Source organism: Heterodontus francisci, chromosome 18, assembly GCF_036365525.1.
Source record: "Heterodontus francisci isolate sHetFra1 chromosome 18, sHetFra1.hap1, whole genome shotgun sequence".
In the NCBI taxonomy this organism is placed as follows: Eukaryota; Metazoa; Chordata; class Chondrichthyes; order Heterodontiformes; family Heterodontidae; genus Heterodontus; species Heterodontus francisci.
In genome coordinates, this window is record NC_090388.1 from 9,920,420 (window position 1) to 9,941,882 (window position 21,463).

At 43.6% G+C, this 21,463-nt stretch overlaps 1 protein-coding gene across 1 annotated transcript in view; it reads left to right on the plus strand.

Moving 5' to 3' along the window:
- The window catches only part of tmem263 (transmembrane protein 263), a 39,520-nt gene extending 18,917 nt beyond the window's left edge, over window positions 1–20,603 (plus strand). Inside the window, exon 4 of the mRNA XM_068051157.1 lies at window positions 20,317–20,603. Within this exon, the coding sequence (XP_067907258.1) occupies window positions 20,317–20,603 (287 nt within the window). The remainder of the gene's footprint in view (window positions 1–20,316) is intronic.
- The last annotated feature ends 860 nt before the right edge of the window (window positions 20,604–21,463 follow it).

Below are 21,463 nucleotides of genomic sequence, written 5' to 3' on the forward strand. Positions count from 1 at the left end.
CAAGTGAAGGGGGGTGGGGTGCGGTTTGGTGAGGAAGAGAACAAAAGGGAAGGTGTGTGATAGGGCAGAGGGCAGGAGAGATTAAATAAAAAAGATGTCATGGGACAAAGGCAAAGGGAGTTTTAATGTTGTGATGAAAGACAAAGCATTAGTCCAGAGAGAGTGTTAATGGCAGAGTAATGAGCAGCTCCGTCCAAAAGCACCACATGAAAAACAGGCAAGAGGTTAAAAAATAAAATAAAATAAAAAAAATATAAAAGAAGGCGAGTGAGCAGAGGCTTTGTCTTCCATTCTCATTTGCTTCCAGTCATCAGTGGACTGGGAGAGCAGGAATATTGAGCCTTGTAGGATGAAATTACAAGGAAACCAATGGGATGTTGACCTTGATCTCAAGGGGTTTTTGAATAGAAAAGTGAGGAAGTGATGCTTCAGTTATACAGAGCCTTGGTCGGACTCCATCTGGAGTAACTGTGTCCAATTCTGGGCACTGCAGCTCAGGAAAGATATATTGGCCTTGGATAGGGTGCAGCACAGATTCACCAGAACGATACCGGGGCTAAAACGATTATGTTATGAGGACAAGTTGCATAGAGTAGGCTTGTATTTCATTGAGTTTATAAGGATGATCTAATTGAGGTGAATAAAATGATAAAGGGATTTGAGATAGAGAAACTATTTCCTGGGATGGGGGAATCCAGAATAAGGGGGCATAACCTTAAAATTAGAATTATGCCATTCAGGAGTGGAATCAGGAAACACTTCTTGACACAAAGGGTAGTGGAAATCTGGAACTCTCTCACTCAAAAGGCTTTGGATGCTGGGGAACTATTGGAGTTTTCAAGACTGAGATCAATAGATTTTTGCTGGGTAAGGGTATTGAGGTAAATGGAGTTAGGATACAGATCAGCCATGAACGAATTGAATGATGGAATATTTTCAAGGGGCCGAGTGACTCCTCCTTTTCCTATATTCTTAACTATTGTCCGAAACCAATGAATATCTGGAACAAGCTCTGAACAAGATGGATAATGTTCAAATTTTGAAAAATATGGAGGTAAGTATGTAACAGCCAATTTGTGCACAGCAAGCTCCCACAAATAGATAAACGGCTAGATCTTCTGTTTATAGTGATGTTGATTGAGGTATACATGTTGGTCCAGGACACAAGGGAGATGCCCCTTGCTCTTCTTCGCAAAAATGCAGTTGGGAATCTGGGTTTAACGTTTAATCCAAAAGACAACACCTCAGACAGTGCAGCACTCCCTCAAGTACCACGCTGGAGTGTCAAACTGGATTATGTGTACAAGTCTCTGGAGTGGGGCTTGAACTGACAAACCTCTGACTCAGAGGTGAGAGAGAGTGCTACTGACTCAGCCAAAGGTTTATTGTCAGAAGGCTTAGTTGACCAGCTCTGCCTCTGCACCACCCATCTCGACTCCTCCACTCACTCAAACATCCAGAATTGGTTGAGGGTCAATGTCTTCCATACAGGGTGCATAGCATCTCCTGCTATATGGAAATTTGTGGCCTCAGTGTTGGAACTGAATTCGGAATGGGACGTTTAATGGTTAGAGGCACAGCGCTGGGTGAGTGCCAATACGTCCACAGTGGGGAGCTGTTGGATCACTGTTTGTGATTTCTTATGGAACTGCTGAATGCCGGAAGGATTCCTACAAACCATGGATTCCCACTTACTCTGGGTCTGGGATGATAGAATGGATCTGGTGCAACTTGAACTTGTTTAGTTTAATTCCAGGTTTTCTCTGGGATTTAACTAGGTGGTAGTCACCGTCCCTGGGCAATTGATGGGTTGAATAGAGTCTCTAATAATTTAAACAGTGCTATAGGGAACAGACTGCTGGTTGTGAGGAATGCACAGGGCAGGTTGTAGCTTTATACAAGACTGAACAATGTAGTAAGACTTGAATGAAGAACCTTAATTTATTGATTTTTATAAGGCTGCCTCACATACCCTTCCCCAAAGGTTTGTAGCTCTGGCAGAGAATTTCCTGGGCAATGTAAGTCTGTGTAATGATGAAGAAAGACTTTCTGAACCTATCTCTCAGTAAAGGAGTGGGCAAAGTTACACATCAACTCATTCTACTCAATGTTTTCAGTGATGACATTGGTGTGGTGGTTATATTACTCTGGTCGTGCTGCGATGAAAGTGTCAGCCTGCATTATGTACTCAAATCTCTGGAGTAAGACCTGAACCCACAACCTCCTGACCTAGAGAACATAAGAACATAAGAAATAAGAGCAGGAGTGGCCATTCGGCCCCTCAACCCTGCTCTGCCATTCAATACGATCATGACTGATCGGATCTTGGCCTCAACTCCAGTTTCCTGCCTATTCCCCATAACCCTTGACTCCCCAAAGTTCAAGAATCTGTCTAACTCAGCCTTGAATATCATCAATGAACCAGTCTCCACTGGCCTCTGGGGTAGAGAATTCCAATGATTCATCACTCTCTGAGAGAAGAAATTCCTCCTCATCTCCATCTTAAATGGGAGACCCCTCATCTTGAAGCTGTAGTTCCTAGTTCTAGATTCCCCCCATGAGGGGAAACATCCTCTCAGCATTTACCCTATCAAACCCCCTCAGAATCTTATATGTTTCGAGAGAGTGCTAGCCACTAAACCACAGCATGTAACTATATTGAGTGATTTAATCTGATTTGATGTTATACATTTGGGAATGGACCCAGGACTAGTCTCTGTGAGGATGGAGCTATACCAAACACATGCAATTATGCACAATCTATAATGTCATTGCCCTCTGCTGATTCAGGACAGGACTCGAAACACCCCAGTCCATGCAGTGCCAATTAGCCTGATACTACACACCGCACTCTTTTGTAATTTCTCTGTGAAATTCATTATGCAAGAGCTGGTCACAAAGCATATGAATTCTGGCTAATGTACACATCACAGTCCACAGTATCATAGACCCTCTACGAAATTGTTCTCTGGGTCTTCACCAACTCTCTTACTAAGCCCATCAGCCCCCTTGATTGTCCATTCCGTATCGACTTTAGCAAAGGCTGTACGTTTGGTTAATGCAACTTAGCGTAATGTTTAATTCAATCGCATATGAGATATTGCACCAGTGATTGGCACCAATATTTGTTCTGTTTGGGATGTTTGGAGACTGATTGGCTGATTATAGATCCTTCAATCTACAATGTTCCCGTAAAGGTGAAAGGTAGAACCAACAAGTCCAGGGAACCCCTGATATCAAGCGATTTAGAGGATTGGATAAGGAAAATAAAGGAGGCTTATGGCAGATTCAGAGCACTGAAAACAGCGGAGGCACTAGAGGAGTATAGAAAGTGTAGGGGGGTACTGAAAAAAGTAATTAGGAGGGCGAAGAGAGGACATGAAAAAACACTGGCGGGCAAGATAAAGGGAAATCCTAAGGCGTTTTATAAGTATATTAAGGGCAAGAGGATAACCAGGGAAAGAGTAGGGCCCATTAGGGAACAAAGTGGCAATCTGTGTGTGGAGCTGGAGGACATAGGTGAGGTTCTAAATGATTACTTTTCATCTGTGTTCAATATGGAGAAGGACGGTGTAGGGGTAGAGATCAGGGAGGGGGATTGTGATATACTTGAACAAATTAGCATTGAAAGGGAGGTTTTAGCAGGCTTAAAAGTGCATAAATCCCCAGACCCAGATGAGATGTATCCCAGGCTGTTATGTGAGGCTAGGGAGGAGATAGCAGGGGCTTTGACACATTTTCAAATCCTCTCTGGCCACAGGAGAGGTGCCAGAGGACTGGAGGACAGCGAATGTGGTATCATTATTCAAGAAGGGTAGCAGGGATAAACCAAGTAATTACAGACCAGTAAGTTTAACATCAGTGGAAGGGAAACTATTGGAAAAAATTCTGAGGTACAGGATTAATCTCCACTTGGAGAGGCAGGGATTAATCAAGGATAGTCAGCATGGCTTTGTCAGGGGGAGATCATGTCTAACAAACTTGATTGAATTTTTCGAGGAGATGACTAGATGTGTAGATGAGGGTAAAGCAGTTGATGTAGTCTACCTGGACTTCAGTAAGAATTTTGATAAGGTCCCGCTTGGGAGATTAATTAAGACGGTAAGAGTCCATGGGATCCAGGGCAATTTGGCAAATTGGATCCAAAATTGGCTTAGTGGCAGGAGGCAGAAGGTGGTGGTTGAGGGTTGCTTTTGCGAGTGGAAGCCTGTGACCAGTTGTGTACCACAGGGATCGGTGCTGGGACCCTTGATGTTTGTAGTGTACATTAATGATTTAGACGTGAATATAGGAGGTATGATCAGTAAGTTCGCCGATGGCACGAAAATTGGTGGTGTCGTAAATAGTGAGGAGGAAAGCCTTAGATTACAGGACGAGATGGGCTGGTAAGACAGGCACAGCAGTGGCAAATGGAATTTAATCCTGAGAAGGTGAGGTGTTCCTTTTTGGAGGACTAGCAAGGCAAGGGAATGGATGGTAGGACCCTAGGATGTACAGAGGGTCAGAGGGACCTTTGTGTACTTATCCATAGATCACTGAAGGCAGCAGCACAGGTAGATAAGGTGGTTAGGAAGGCATATGGGATATTTGCCTTTATTAGCCGAGCATAGAATATAAGAGCAGGGAGGTTATGATGGAGCTATATAAAATGCTATTAGGCCACAGCTGGAGTACTGTGTACAGCTCTGGTCACCACACTATAGAAAGATTGCACTGGAGAGGGTGCAAAGGAGATTCACCAGGATGTCGCCTGGGCTGGAGAATTTCAGCTATGAAGAGAGAGTGGATAGGCGAGGATTGTTTTCCTTGGAGCAGAGAAGGCTGAGGGGATACCTGATTGAGGTATACAAAATTATGAGGGGCATTGATAAGATAGATAGGAAGAAACTTTTTCCCTTAGCGGAGGGATCAATAACCAGGGGGCATAGATTTAAGGTAAGGGGCAGGTGTTTTGGAGGAGATTTGAGAAAATTTTCTTTCACCCAGAAGGTGGTTGGAATCTGGAATACACTGCCTGAAGAGGTGGTAGAGGCAGGAACCCTCACAACAGTTAAGAAGTATTTAGCTGAGCATTTGAAATGCCATAGCATACAAGGCTACGGGCCAAGTGCTGAAAAATGGGATTAGAATAGATAGGTGCTTGATGGCCGGCACAGACACGATGGGCCGATGAGCCTGTTTCTGTGCTGTAAAACTTTATGGCTGGAAGTTTACACCGCCCCAGCGTGTCGGATGGTGGCGTGGGGGTGATGTAAAAAATTGAGCGGCAGGCTCCGGGAGGCCTAACCGCTCCGATTCCGCCTCCGACCACGTTTACGGAGGTCTGGCGGGGGGTGGTGAGAAGCGGCCCGTCTGCCCGAGGCCAATCAAGACCCTTAAGAGGCCACGTAAGGGCCCTCGCCCACCTCCACGGGTATTTTACCCGTGGCAAACGAGTGTACCAGGGACGTGAAAGGCCGCCCTGCTATAGCTGCCGGCCTTTCTGCACCCGGTGGGGGGGAGGGGCCTGGCAATCGGGCACAGGGTGCCCAATTGAGGGCCGCCCCCGCCTCCCAACGTAACCCCGGGATCCAAGACGCCCCCCCCTCCCCCCAAACGACCACCCTAGCCTCACCAGGGCATGACCAATTTCCCTGGTGAGGCAACCCAAACTTACCTTCAGTCCCAGCTCCTTGGTATCCTCCTCGGTCGGCTGGGCTGCAGTCCCAGCAGTGGCCACCGCTCCCAGTGGCGCTGCGGAGACGAAGAGCTACCGGCCCGCTGATTGACCGGCAGCTCACTGAGGCGGGACCTCCTCCCTCAAATGGGTGGAAGTCCCGCCTCGGGCCAGTTAAAGCCTGGGGACCGGTAAAATACGGGATGGATCCCCAGGCTGGGCCGAAGCGGGTTCGGCACCGACATTTACGTCGGAGTCCGGCTCCCGTCCACTCACTGTAAAATTCCGGCCTATGACTCTAAAATTGTGGAAAAAGTTCTCAAAGTGACAGATTTCAACTCTGGAGGGAATCAATGCCCATCACTGAGAGTGGCCCACTCTGAGGAGAGAGTCAGGCTATGTACCAGAACTCAGAAGATCTCCTAATCTGAAGGAGCCTCTCTTTTTAGCCTTGTCATTCTTTTAATGCAAGGTTTTCAGACAAATTTCACTGTCACATTTAAATGTACAATTAATGTGCTCATTTTTAAAATCCATTCTGGGCATATGGGCATGTAGGCATCACTGCTAAGGCCAGCATTTATCACCCATCCTCAGCTACCCTTGAGAAGGTGCCAGTGAGCTACCACCTTGAATTGCTGTAGTTTGTGTGGTGAAGGTATACCAGCAGTGCTGTTAGGTTGGAATTCCAGGATTTTGACCCTGCAATGATGAAGGAATGCCGATTATGTTTCCAAGTCGGGATAGTGGGTGCCTTGGGGGGCGGGGATGATGTTTTCATTAAATAGTCCCTTTAAATAAAGGATTCACACCAATATAGCAGGAGAATGCATTTTTTTTCTGTCAAGATTCCTCATATTGTTATGATCAAGGTGGGAGTAATGCACTGTTAATTCAGTCCCACTACTCCACAGGTCACAGTGTATTAGTAAAGTCTCCCACCTACCAGAAAATAGCCAAATTAAACACTTTATTTATCCCAAGAATAAAGCACACCAAACCACGGTTTCTTTAAACAACAACAAAATTAACTATTTATTAATAAACTAAGTTTTAAATGATAATGAGATAAATCTACATATATGAAAAGATTTTATAACTTATTCTTCCTAACCCTCATTCACACACACATACATTCAAAAACCGGAGAACCAGAGGGAAAGTATGTATTGGTTTTACAACAGTTTCTTAGGAATAATAAAAATAATTGATTGTCATGGTCTGGTAGGATATTTCCAGATGGGTGAGGTGTCCCAAAGTTGAATTGTCAGATGCCACTCCATGTCTCTCCAGGTGAGATTACTGAGTAATCTGTGATGGGCAGGCATTTAAGGCAATTCATCTGCAGCAGGCATCACACAAATCTTTCAGAAAAGGGTGTAGCAACAGGTCGACTTGGGTTTTGAAATAACAGTCCAGCATTAGAAGCTTTCTTGAGCTTCAGGATCTCCCAAAACATAAGAGGCACTAGGAATCATTCCTGAGGCAGAGATTTGTTTAGAGATTGGAGGCAATAGGAATTTGCTGCCTTTTTAAAATGCAAGGCTTCCTCCAGGCAAAGGAGCCTTTCTCCACAGAGAGCAGCAATTCCTCTTTTCCTGGGTCTTTTCTCTCTCCAGGGGTCTTTTCCTCTCTCCAGGCAGACACAGCAACAAGGATTTAGCTCCCCCCCATACATTTGATTTGCAACTCGTTCAAAGTTATTTTAACTTCATGAAAAAATTGGAATTACACTTGGTGCAGGAATTATTTTCAAGAGAAAGAGATTCTGGGCTGTCTTTCTGGCAGGTCTAGCAGTAAGTGAACTCAATTCAAAAGTGAAACTAACTTTTCAACAGCCAAGTCACGTGACAGTCATAAATCTTCCTAGTTGCTTGGAAACTGGTGCCCTTCAGTCTGCACACTTCAAACATCAAGTTTCAGCATTCAGTGTTCACAGAAAGTAGAGGCCTGCTACCCAACCCGAACCCAACGGGACCCGATGACATAAAAACAAGAAATGCTGGATTCACTCAGCAGGTCTGGCAGCATCTGTGGAAAGAGAAGCAGAGTTAACGTTTCGGGTCAGTGACCCTTCTTCGGAACTTCGATGACATGTGTTGGGCTCAGATCGGGTCGGGCCCATCTTCAGGGTATGGCTTTCGGGCTCGGGTCGGGTCGGGCCAGACACACACGGTAAGTGCTCTGCTGGTAAGTATTGAAATTAAAAAAACTTACCTGAGCTGGGAGTCCGGGATGAAACTGAGTCTGCGCAGTGCGCGATGACGTCACTGTGACGTCATTGCACATGTGCTGCAGCTCGGTGGAGCTTCCCAGTGGGAAGGTAAGTAAAGTGATGGTCGGGTCGGGCTCGGGTCGGGTCGAGTAGTGGCGGGTTCGGGTCGGGTCGGGCTCATGGCAAAGTTGGAGGGACTCAGGCCGGGTCGGGCTCGGGTCCGCTGTGGTTCGGTCGGGCTCGGGACAGGTTCTTTTTCCTGACCTAAAGTAGGCCTCTAACAGAAAGTCCTTTTTCTCAGTCTCTGAAGGCACACACAACTCTTAGCCTTCAATAAGAAAAAAGCTCTTGTGACAATATGCACAAATCTCCAGACTAACAAACCTTTGACTAAATTTCACAAACATTCAGCTTGCCCAGTAGACTCTTGCAGCCAGTATCAATCTGAACCAATGAATCAAACTGATCCTGGGTCAGTAAATCACCCCTTTTGATCGGGAGCCATTTCCGCAAACTGGCAAATCCACGTGATTTTAAAAGGTCAGGGAAGCATATGCAGAGTCCAGACAGCTTGTGCTGCTGACCAGGGTTTGAGCAATAAAATCCGAAAGTGCTGGAAATACTCAGCAGGTCTGGCAGCATCTGTGGAGAGAGAAGCAGAGTTAACGTTTCAGGTCAGTGACCCTTCATCAGAACTGGCAAAAGTTAGAAATGTAATAGGGTTTAAGCAAGTGAAATGGGGGTGGGGGATATCTTTGTTATTTAATCTCTCCAGCCCTCTGTCCTATCACACACCTTCCCCACCCCCCACATTGCCCCCTCCCCCCACCCCCGCCTCACTTGCTTAAAGCCTATTACATTTCTAACCTTTGCCAGTTCTGATGAAGGATCACTGACCTGAAACATTAACTTTGCTTCTCTCTCCACAGATGCTGCCAGACCTGCTGAGTATTTCCAGTACTTTTGGATTTTATTTCAGATTTCTAGCATCTGCCGGATTTTGCTTTTATTTCTGGGATTGAGAAGCTTTGCTGGAGCTTCTTCTGATGAATCGATTACTGCTTTCCTTCACTAAGGTAACTTTGATTGCATTCTGTTCCACAACAAATATCTGACGTCAAAGCCAGAAGATAGTGATCATTCTGTACTGCATTCATTCAGCAGCGCAGACTCAAATTATTTTGCACAGAAACTGTAGCTTGGAAGAACAATCTCCATTAACTATTGTCCTGTTGCCTTGATCTCCATAAATATTTCAGATGGTTTAGAAAGGTAACTGCCTCGCAATGAAGTTGCTTTGTTAAATCTCTGTGGTGCACATGCATGCCTTTTGCTGCTATAAATTATGAATTGTTTTCTGTTTAGATTTGCCCAGTGCACCTACAGTACTGAGTTATATTCAGATGGAAGCCACTAGGATGGAAAAAATAAGCCAGAAGTGTTTCATTAGTTGTATTCTGGTTTGTTACGGGACTTTGGAACTAAGTGTACCCATTTGTATAAGAACAGCAATTCTTATTAACTTTTGAAGAAACTTTTGAGAAAGAAATTGCATTGTTATTGTATCTTTCACAACCACAGGATGTCCCAAAGTGCTTTACTTTATTTATTTTTTTTATTTAGAGATATAGCACTGAAACAGGCCCTTTGGCCCACCGAGTCTGTGCCGACCATCAACCACCCATTTATACTAATCCTACATCTCTACCACATCCCCACCTGTCCCTATATTTCCCTACCACCTACCTACATTAGGGGCAATTTATAATGGCCAATTTACCTATCAACCTGCAAGTCTTTTGGCTGTGGGAGGAAACCGGAGCACCCGGCGAAAACCCACACAGTCACAGGGAGAACTTGCAAACTCCGCACAGGCAGTACCCAGAATTGAACCCGGGTCGCTGGAGCTGTGAGGCTGCGGTGCTAACCACTGCGCCACTGTGCCGCCCTCCAATGAAAAGCTTGAAAAATGCAGCCACTGTTGTAATGTTGAAGTCATGGTTGCCAATTTGTGCACAGCAAGCTCCCACAAATAGCAATGAGATAAATGATCACATAAACTGTTTCAGTGATGTTGGGTAAGGGATAAATATTGGCCAGGACACCAGGGAGAACTCCCCTGCTGTTCTTCGAATCCTGACCATGGGATCTTTTATGTCTACCTGAGAGGGCAGATGGGGCCTCGGTTTAACGTCTCATCTGAAAGAGGGCTGACGACCCTGTGCAACACGTTAAATGCAGATGAATTCATTTTGTTTCTGTAATTAGCTTGAGTATAATTTGATTTCTGACATGAGTTATTGAATTTTTTTCCATTCAATTAGCTCTTTTAACTTGTAAATTCATTTTAAAAGAACTCTAAAGGAACTCTGCAGATTTGGAATGCATGTGGGATGAATGTGTTTGTACTACAAGAGTTTACAAGTGGCAACAATTGTGATCTACTACCCTCTCTTGCCCCTCTTTGCACTGCCACTCTGCTGTAGATCTCATAAGACATTCATTCAATGACTACCAACAACTTCCTGTAATCAGCCCAACTTCTCATTCTCATTCGCGAAGCTGCTCACTGCATGCCACCAAACTATTCATCCTCACTCTGCCCCTGTTCACTATCCACACATCCCCTTTCATGCAATAATATAAGAGCAGAATACTGCGGATGCTGGAACTCTGAAATGAGAACAAAAAGTGCCAGAAATACTGTGGCCCTTAATCAGAACTGGCAAAAGTTAGAAATGTAACAGTCTTTCTTTCTGTCTCTGTCTCTTTTTCTGTTTGTGTGTGTGTGCGTGTTTCTGTCTCTCTTTTTCTGTGTGTGTGTTTCTGTCTGTCTCTTTTTCTGTGTGTGTGTGTTTCTGTCTGTCTCTTTTTCTGTGTATGTGTGTGTGTGTGTTTCTGTCTGTCTCTTTTTCTGTGTGTGTGTGTTTCTGTCTCTGTCTCTTTTTCTGTCTGTGTGTGTGTGTTTCTGTCTGTCTCTTTTTCTGTGTGTGTGTGTTTCTGTCTGTCTCTTTTTCTGTGTGTGTGTGTGTTTCTGTCTCTGTCTCTTTTTCTGTGTATGTGTGTGTGTGTGTGTGTTTCTGTCTGTCTCTTTTTCAGCGTGTGTGTGTGTGTGTTTCTGTCTGTCTCTTTTTCAGTGTCTGTGTGTGTTTCTGTCTGTCTCTTTTTCTGTGTGTGTGTGTTTCTGTCTGTCTATATTTCTGTGTGTGTGTGTGTTTCTGTCTGTCTCTTTTTCAGTGTGTGTGTGTTTCTGTCTGTCTCTTTTTCTGTGTGTGTGTGTGTGTGTTTCTGTCTGTCTCTTTTTCAGTGTGTGTGTGTTTCTGTCTGTCTCTTTTTCTCCGTGTGTGTGTGTTTCTGTCTGTCTCTTTTTCAGTGTGTGTGTGTTTCTGTCTGTCTCTTTTTCAGTGTGTGTGTGTGTTTCTGTCTGTCTCTTTTTCTGTCTGTGTGTTTCTGTCTGTCTCTTTTTCAGTGTGTGTGTGTGTTTCTGTCTGTCTCTTTTTCTGTGTGTGTGTGTTTCTGTCTATCTATATTTCTGTGTGTGTGTGTGTTTCTGTCTGTCTCTTTTTCAGTGTGTGTGTGTGTTTCTGTCTGTCTCTTTTTCAGTGTGTGTGTGTTTCTGTCTGTCTCTTTTTCTGTGTGTGTGTGTGTGTGTGTTTCTGTCTGTCTCTTTTTCAGTGTGTGTGTGTTTCTGTCTGTCTCTTTTTCAGTGTGTGTATTTGTGTTTCTGTCTGTCTCTTTTTCAGTGTGTGTGTGTTTCTGTCTGTCTCTTTTTCAGTGTGTGTGTGTGTGTTTCTGTCTGTCTCTTTTTCTGTGTGTGTGTGTTTCTGTCTGTCTATATTTCTGTGTGTGTGTGTGTTTCTGTCTGTCTCTTTTTCAGTGTGTGTGTGTTTCTGTCTGTCTCTTTTTCTGTGTGTGTGTGTGTGTGTTTCTGTCTGTCTCTTTTTCAGTGTGTGTGTGTTTCTGTCTGTCTCTTTTTCTCCGTGTGTGTGTGTTTCTGTCTGTCTCTTTTTCAGTGTGTGTGTGTTTCTGTCTGTCTCTTTTTCAGTGTGTGTGTGTGTTTCTGTCTGTCTCTTTTTCAGTGTGTGTGTTTCTGTCTGTCTCTTTTTCAGTGTGTGTGTGTGTGTGTTTTTGTCTGTCTCTTTTTCTGTGTGTGTGTTTCTGTCTGTCTATATTTCTGTGTGTGTGTGTGTTTCTGTCTGTCTCTTTTTCAGTGTGTGTGTGTGTTTCTGTCTGTCTCTTTTTCTGTCTGTGTGTTTCTGTCTGTCTCTTTTTCAGTGTGTGTGTGTGTGTGTGTTTCTGTCTGTCTCTTTTTCAGTGTGTGTGTGTTTCTGTCTGTCTCTTTTTCTGTGTGTGTGTGTGTGTGTTTCTGTCTGTCTCTTTTTCAGTGTGTGTGTGTTTCTGTCTGTCTCTTTTTCTCCGTGTGTGTGTGTTTCTGTCTGTCTCTTTTTCAGTGTGTGTGTGTTTCTGTCTGTCTCTTTTTCAGTGTGTGTGTGTGTTTCTGTCTGTCTCTTTTTCTGTCTGTGTGTTTCTGTCTGTCTCTTTTTCAGTGTGTGTGTGTGTGTGTGTTTCTGTCTGTCTCTTTTTCTGTGTGTGTGTGTTTCTGTCTATCTATATTTCTGTGTGTGTGTGTGTTTCTGTCTGTCTCTTTTTCAGTGTGTGTGTGTGTTTCTGTCTGTCTCTTTTTCAGTGTGTGTGTGTTTCTGTCTGTCTCTTTTTCTGTGTGTGTGTGTTTCTGTCTGTCTCTTTTTCAGTGTGTGTGTGTTTCTGTCTGTCTCTTTTTCAGTGTGTGTATTTGTGTTTCTGTCTGTCTCTTTTTCAGTGTGTGTGTGTTTCTGTCTGTCTCTTTTTCAGTGTGTGTGTGTGTGTGTTTCTGTCTGTCTCTTTTTCTGTGTGTGTGTGTTTCTGTCTGTCTATATTTCTGTGTGTGTGTGTGTTTCTGTCTGTCTCTTTTTCAGTGTGTGTGTGTTTCTGTCTGTCTCTTTTTCTGTGTGTGTGTGTGTGTGTTTCTGTCTGTCTCTTTTTCAGTGTGTGTGTGTTTCTGTCTGTCTCTTTTTCTCCGTGTGTGTGTGTTTCTGTCTGTCTCTTTTTCAGTGTGTGTGTGTTTCTGTCTGTCTCTTTTTCTCCGTGTGTGTGTGTTTCTGTCTGTCTCTTTTTCAGTGTGTGTGTGTGTGTGTTTCTGTCTGTCTCTTTTTCTGTGTGTGTGTTTCTGTCTGTCTATATTTCTGTGTGTGTGTGTGTTTCTGTCTGTCTCTTTTTCAGTGTGTGTGTGTGTTTCTGTCTGTCTCTTTTTCAGTGTGTGTGTGTTTCTGTCTGTCTCTTTTTCTGTGTGTGTGTGTGTGTGTGTGTGTGTGTGTTTCTGTCTGTCTCTTTTTCAGTGTGTGTGTGTTTCTGTCTGTCTCTTTTTCTGTGTGTGTATTTGTGTTGTTATGACTGATTTGAGAGGAGTGCACTGTTTTCCTCTCGTCCCACTTATGCACGGGTCACAATATATATTTAAATGTTTTACCCAGTTACCGATACGGCAATTATATACCTTTAGTTTCAGAATTAAATCCACCAACCAGGTTTCTTTAATGAACATCAAAATGATTAGTTTATTATAAAACAAGGCTTATCCAGTAAAGATGCGAAGCATTAACTCACAGATTGAAATATGAAAGTAGTTAGATGTTCCCTTCTAGACAGCCAATACACACGCACACATACACCTGTTAGATTAAAAAAAAAGAAAATTCCTCTGCAGAGGTCTTTTACCAAAAAAAAGACAAAAAGGAATACTTTGGCCATATACTTTCTAATTATTGAAGAAAAAGGATAAGATATGTTGTGTCCCAAATGGCATACAATCTGGCATCTGAGTACAGTAGACGGGTCACTGGGATCTTTTATGGAGCACTTCTTTTCAGACAGCGTAGAGAATTAGTCTGGCCCACATTCCAGGAGCTTCTCGAGAGAAATGCAGCATCAGCGGTTTTAGCCCTCACACACTGGATTTTTCAGGGTCTATTAGAGAGGTGGAGAAAAGATGAGCTGGGTGTTTCTTTCAGCAGGCTACAAACCCAACTGACTCAAAACTATTCAAAAATGAAACCCATTGTTGAGCACCATAAATCTTGATATGTCACTTCTCTTATAAATAACTTCCATAGTCAGAAGGCACCTGTTGTTTACTTAGCTGAAGACATTTGACATCCAGTAAATGTTGTTTTTAAACAAAACCTCCCAGTAACCCATGTGGAAAAAAAACATATCCATGGAATCTTTTCAGTTTTCCAAATGAACCAATGTTCATAATTCTAAAATACCAGTCCTCAAAAAATATTGAAAAATAAAAGCACTTTCATAACAGAGTCTTTGTGTCTGTGTGTGTGTGTGTGTGTGTGTGTGTGTGTGTCTGTGTGTTTGTGTTTCTGTCTCTGTGGGTTTCTGTCTGTATGTGTGTGTGTCTGTCTGTGTGTGTGTTTGTGTTTCTGTCTCTGTGTGTGCGTGTGTGTTTGTGTTTCTGTCTCTGTGTGTGTTTCTGTCTGTATGTGTGTGTGTGTGTGTTTGTGTTTCTGTCTCTGTGTGTTTGTGTTTCTAGCTGTGTGTGTGTTTGTGTTTCTGTCTCTGTGTTTGTGTTTCTGTGTGTGTGTGTTTGTGTTTCTGTCTCTGTGTGTGTTTCTGTCTGTCTGTGTGTGTGTTTGTGTTTCTAGCTGTGTGTGTGTTTGTGTTTCTGTCTCTGTGTTTGTGTTTCTGTGTGTGTGTGTTTGTGTTTCTGTCTCTGTGTGTCTGTGTGTGTGTCGCTGTGTGACTCTGTGTCTCTATGTGTCTGTGCGTTTGTGTGTGTGTGTATGTTTGTGTTTCTGTGTAGTTGTGTGTGCGTGTGTTTGTGTTCCTGTCTCTGTGTGTGTGTCTATGTGTGTGTGTGCTTCTGTCTCTGTGTGTCTGCATGTGTGTCTGTGTTTGTTTCTGTCTCTGTGTGTCTCTATGTGTTTGTGTGTGTGTGTGTGCGTATACACAAAATCCCGCTTAGGCTGATGTGCTCCATTAAAATGTTGTTGCTGGTTTCACGCAGTGTCTCAGTTCTGTAATCTGTGATTGGGTTGTAAATGAGAAGTGAAGTTAACCTCACTCTCACCTACTGTTTATTCTCCAAAAGAAAGAATTCTCCTGTGACCAGTGATTGTGCCTGTGATTTGCACCTGACTCACTCTGGAACCCCTCCTCATTCCCCAGCTGCTCTGTTTTACCGGCTGGTATTTAAAATGTGCAGCAGTTTAATGAAAGAGGAGTGTTGGTCAGGATACTAAGAGAGTTCTCTACTCTTCTCTAAGTAGTGGATAAATGAGCAGGCAGACAAGGCTTCAATTTAATGTCACATCCAATAGTTGCCACCTCCGACGATGCAGCACTCCCTCTGTACTGACCCTCTGACAGTGCAGCACTCCCTCAGTACTGACCCTCTGACAGTGCAGCACTCCCTTTGTACTGACCTTCCGACAGTTCAGAGCTCTCTCAGTACTGACTCTCCGACAGTGCAGCACTCCCTCAGTACTGACCCTCTGACAGTGCAGCACTCCCTCAGTACTGACCTTCCGACAGTTCAGCGCTCTCTCAGTACTGACCCTCCGACAGTGCAGCACTCCCTCAGTACTGACCTTCCGACAGTGCAGCACTCCCTCAGTACTGACCCTCCGACAGTGCAGCACTCCCTCAGTACTGACCCTCCAACTGTGCAGCATTCCCTCAGTACTGCACTGGAATGTCAGTCTAGATTACATGCTCAAGTCTCTGGACTGGGACTTGATCTCATGACCTTCCGACGCAGAGCCATGGCTGTGATGCAAAAAAAAATCAACAGGCACTTGTGAGGGTCCTTGAGAGGGAGCAGAGGAGATTTACCAGAATGGTTCCAGGGATGGGGAATTTTAGTTACAAGGTTAGGTTGGAAAAGCTGGAGTTGTTCTCCTTGGAGCAAAGGAGATTGAGGGGAGATTTGATCGAGGTGTACATGTTTATGACAGGCTTAGATAAGTTAGAAAGGAAAAACTGTTCCCATTAACTAATGGTATAAGGACTAGGGGACACAGATTAAAGATTGTGGGCAAGAGATGAAGGGGGAATGTGAGGAAGAACTTTTTTGCGCAGCGAGTGGTGATGACCTGGAACTCACTGCCCACAGGGTGGTGGAAGCAGAGCCAATCAATGACTTCAAGAGGAAATTGGATGTGTACTTGAAGGAAATAAACCTACAGGGCTACAAGGATCGAGTGTGGTATTAGGACTAACTGGATTGCTCCACAAAGGGCTGGCATGAGATTGATGGGCTGAATGGCCTCCTTCTCTGCTGCAAATGACTCTATGACTATCACTTGGAGAAGTTTGAGTTAATTAAGGATAGCCACCATGGATTTGTTAAAGGGAGATCATGCTTGACTAATCTACTTGAATTTCTTGATTGAGTAACAGAGAAGGTTAATGAAGGGAACGCAGTGGATGTTGTCTGTATGGATTTTAAGAAAGCATTTGACAAAGACCACATAAAAGGCTGGTTAACAAAACTGAGGCTCATGGAATATGAGGGTCAGTGTTAGCTTGGATAAAAAAAATTGGCTTAAGGACAGAAAATAGCAAGTCATGGTAAATGTTTGTTTTTCACACTGGAGGATGGTATATAGTGGTGTTCCCCAAGGTTCAGTGCTAGGACCACTGTTTTTTGATATATATATAAGTGACTTGGATATTGGAATACAGAGTAAAATTTCAAAATTTCCGATAATACCAAACTTGCAGCTATGGTTGACAGTGAGGATGATACCAATTGACTGCCACAGGACATAGATAGGCTAGCAGAATGGGCAGACAAGAGGCAGATGGAATTTAATACAGAGAAATGTAAGGTGATGCATTTTGACAAAATGGATAGGAAGAGGCAATATGGACTAAATGGCACAATTCTGAGGAGTGTACAGGGACAGAGGGACCAGCGGATTCATGTGTATAAATCTTTGAAGGTGACAGGACATATTGAGAGAGTAGTTAACAAAGCTTATGGAATCTTGGGCTTCATAAATAAAGGTACTGAGTACAAAAGCAGGGAGGTTATGCTGAACCTGTATAAAGCTCTGGTTGGGCCACAACTGGAGTATTGTGTTCAGTTCTGGCCACCACACTTTAGGAAGGATGTGAGGGCCCTTGAGAGGGTGCAGTGGAGATTTATCAGAATGGTTCCAGGGATGGGGGATTTTAGCTACAAGGTTAGGTTGGAGAAGCTGGGGTTGTTCTCCTTGGAGCAAAGGAGATTCAAGGGAAATTTGATAGATTATGATGGGTTTAGATAAAGTAGACAAAGAAAAGCTGTTCCCATTAGCTGATGGTACAATGCCGAGGGGACATAGATTTAAGGTTTTGGTCAAGAGAATATGAGGACAAATTTTTTTTTTTACAGAGTGAGTAGTAATGACCTCGAACTCAGTGTCTCCGAGGGTGATAGAAGCAGAGACAATGAATGACTTCAAAAGGACTTTGCATGGGCACTTGTGGGAACCAAACTTGCAGGGCTATTGGGTTTGAACGAGAGAAAGGGACTGATTGGATTGCTCTACAGAGAGCTGACATGGACTCAACGGGCCGAATGGCCTCCTTCTGTGCTATATTGACTCTATGACTGTATGATATTAATTTCCTTCTAACAGTCATGCTGTAGATCTTCTGTTGCAAGTACACACATTAACTTAGAATCATAGAATGGTTACAGCACAGAAGGAGCACATTTGGCCCATCGGGTCCCTGCTGGTTCTCTGCAAGTCAGACAGACCCTGCCCTTTCCCCATAACCCTGTAAATTTCTTTCTCTTCAGGTACTTATCTAATTCCCTTTTGAAAGCCCTGATTGAATCTGCCTCCACCAGACTCTCAGGCAATGCATTCCGCATTAACTTGATGCTGGTTTGATTTTACTTGAGGGTGAAGTGATGCTGTGGATGCATACATTCTTTGCGAGTGGGCACTCACTTCCCTGTGCCATTGTACTGTCACTACATGAAAGGCTATATGAGCAGATACTGTACAGTATCGTTAGCTTTGGTTTGGCAAGAACCTTAATTAAGGGCAGTGAATTTTTATCATATTCATTCCCATTATTGCTTTGCAGTAATGAATTTTAATTGTATGATACTTCCACAGAATACAACATTTTTAGTAAATCCTCATGTCAAGCATTTGACCAATGCTGGAGTAAAATTTTATGTTTCATTTCCTGCACATTGACCTGAAGAAGTCCTGGTCTACAATCAGCCTGGGACATTGTGTCCTGCGTATTGTTCCACAGATAGTAAATGGGACAGTTCCCCACAGTCAACCAGCAAACCTGATGACACAACCTCATGGGGGTTAGCTACATGGTTGGATATTTTCAGTTTGCACTGTGCCAATTGATGCTCTCATTTTTGAGCATAATGTCTAGGTTGTTACAATTTGTGCCAATCCCCCAGATTCTCGCTCGGTTTCTGATATGTTGTACAAGTGCCCCAGGTTGTCCAATATATTGTCAGTCTGGGACTTCTTTTGCCGTAATTGAGACATTGACTAGGAAGAGTGTCACAATTTGGAGCATGGAATTAGATGGGGGATGATGTATCTTACAGGAATATGTTGTCAATGCACCAAACAGCTCTCCCGAGGGATCTTGTGGAATGTTTGAACAATGCGACTTTATTAAAATCATTCTTTACTGTATAGTGCTGACATGGTTCCCATGGATAACTAGTAACATAAGCAGAGGTGTTAGGCATTTCACTTGATGCTCCTAGCACTGGATTTGCAACGCAAAAAAAAAAAGACTTGCATTTATATAGCGCCTTTCACGACCACTGTATATCTCAAGGCACTTCACAGCCAATGAAGTACCTTTTGAAGTGTAGTCACTGTTGTGATGCAGGAAATGCAGCCGCCATCATGTGCACAGCAAGCTCCCACAAGCAGCAATCGCATAATGGCTAGATAATCTGTTTTTTTGTGATGCTGATTGATGGATAAATATTGACCAGGACACTGGTCTTCTTCAAAACAGTGCCATAGGATCTTTTACATCTATTTGAGCAAACAGATGGGGCCTCGGTTTAACATCTCATCTGAAATACAGCACCTCTGACAGTGCAGCACTCCCTCAGTACTGCACTGGATTGTCAGCCTTGATTTTTGAGCTCAAGCCCTGGAGTGGGTCTTGAACCAGGAACGTTGCGACTCAGAGGCAAGAGTGCTGCCAATTGAGCCACAACCAACAAAAGGTCAGAGTTCTAATTCCTACCAGGGCAAATTGTGAAATCTAATTCAAAACATCTGGTTATTTGTGGGATGTCAGCTGGCCATGAAAGCTGGGGTCTTGATGTAAAAACTCAACTGGTTCATGAACGTCCTTCAGGTAGGAAACCTGCTGACTTTACATTGGTCTGGTCTATATGTGGCTACAGTCCCACACTATGTCCTCTGAAGTGGCCCAGCCTACCATCACAAGGCAGCGTGGGATGGGCAATAACTGCGGCCAGTTGGGGCAATAAATACATCTTGAGAGCCAACCACCCACACCTAATTAGATAGACCTGACAGACTTGCATTTCTATAGCGCCTATCACAACCTTGGGAAGCCCCAAAGCGCTTTACAGCCAATGAAGTACCTTTGAAGTAGTCGTTTGGAAGTACAGAACTTGAGGATTGCTGAAAATAGAGACAGGTTGTCGAAGCTTCTCGTCTTACACTCATCAGGACAATCCGCAAGAATAATCCTCAGTGTGCGAAGAATTATGCTGACAACCAATTTAAGATTGTCAGTAGGGCTCGCAGAGTGGCGCATTTGCACATACTGGAAGCTACATATATTAATACATAGGGCCCTGTTCTTTGCAAACAGAAAGAACATGTACAGACACTGCGCCTGTTTCAGCTAAACAAAATAAGTGACGGTGGTTTGCTGTTCGTTCTTCAGGGCAATGCCTTGACCAATCAGAGTCAAGCTGCTTGGTTTAAATTTCAAACAAAGCTTGGCTGTTAACTGTCAGTCACTGTCAACTGGTGCATTCACCATGGCAATGCCTCTACCAATCAGAGTTCACTTGCCAACCAATCAGCACTCTCTTCTCATACAGTATAAAGTTGCTGTTTTCCCTTACATTGGTATTCTTGCGGATTGTCCTGATGAGTGCAAGACGAAAAGCTTCGACAACATGTCGCTATTTTCAGCAATACCTTTGAAGTGTAATCACTGTTGCAATATAGGAAATCTATCAGCCAATTTGCACACAGCAAGATCCCATGAAAAGCAGTGGGATGGATGACCAGGTAGTCTGTTTTTAGTGATGTTAGTGGGAGGATAAATTATTGGCCCCGGGTACCGGGGAGGAGTCTGCTGTTCACTAACATTAGGTAGTTCTGAGAGTGGAAGATGAAGGATTGTGTTTTGCCATTTACAGATACTGAAAAAGACCATCTAGAGGAACAGGCCGGGCTATTTTTGCGGGTGACGGGTGGCGTCTTCGGAGTGACCAAGGGAGCTGTCGGGGCCACCGTTGGCGGAGTGGCCTGGCTGGGAATCAAAGGCTACGAGGTTACCAAGACAACGGTAATCGCAGTACCATCACTGGGTATCGGGCTGATCAGAGGCGGGGCCTCCAGCCTGGCTGGCGGTATAACCGCAGTGGGATCCGCGGTAAAGAATAAAGTGCCTTTCACCAGGAAGAGAAAAGACAAATCAGATTAAAAACTGCCTATGGAATTTATTATTTCATAAGTTGACTGGTGGAATAACCAGTGAAACTGCGAGAGCAGAGTGTGTGCCTGAGACTACACCACCACCAGAAAATAGCTCCAGTTCCTCGCGTAGTGCCAATTTGTGTTATTTTTGGAGGATGCTGCCAAAAGGATTTGTGATAAATGCACGCACTCGATTTCACATTTTTGGTGCAATCAGAAACATAAACATTGTGAAACGTTTGTTTGAATGTTGTATCGGAGAGTGGAGAGAATGCTGGGGCTGTTTAATGTTTGCCAAATGATGACAAGATTTAGGTATGTCATTCCAAAAAATAATTGACAAGTGAATACAGAAACAAATGAGAATTAGGTGAATATATGCACTGGAGTCAGTGAGAAGCATTTCTCAAGGTGCTAATCTTATTTTTAGTAAGTTTATTGCTCTGATTATTTTGCGGAACTATCAGGTCATCTCTCTGCAAAAGATGGTGCCATTCCTGAGAAACTTATTGTAAATCTAGATGTGAAATTTAATTGGGTCCAGTTAAAGTTGTACGGAGTGCTTTAGATGTTGAGCACACTGTGGATAAGCTTGATGGATAGGAGTACATTGTACCATCCCACTCAAAGTTGTTTCGAGATCAGGGACACACACACACATTTTTACATAATGGAGAATTCAGTTCTGCATCATTTGATAATTGCAACATTACAACTACAGCTACAAACATTTTAACACTGATTGATTTAAGTGGCACAAATATGCATGTTTCACACACCATATTGGAGTTGAAATTCGAAGGGATCCACTGTGCAACTCATTCAATATCCTTGAGATGCAGTAAGTATTTGCATGTTGCTGTTCAA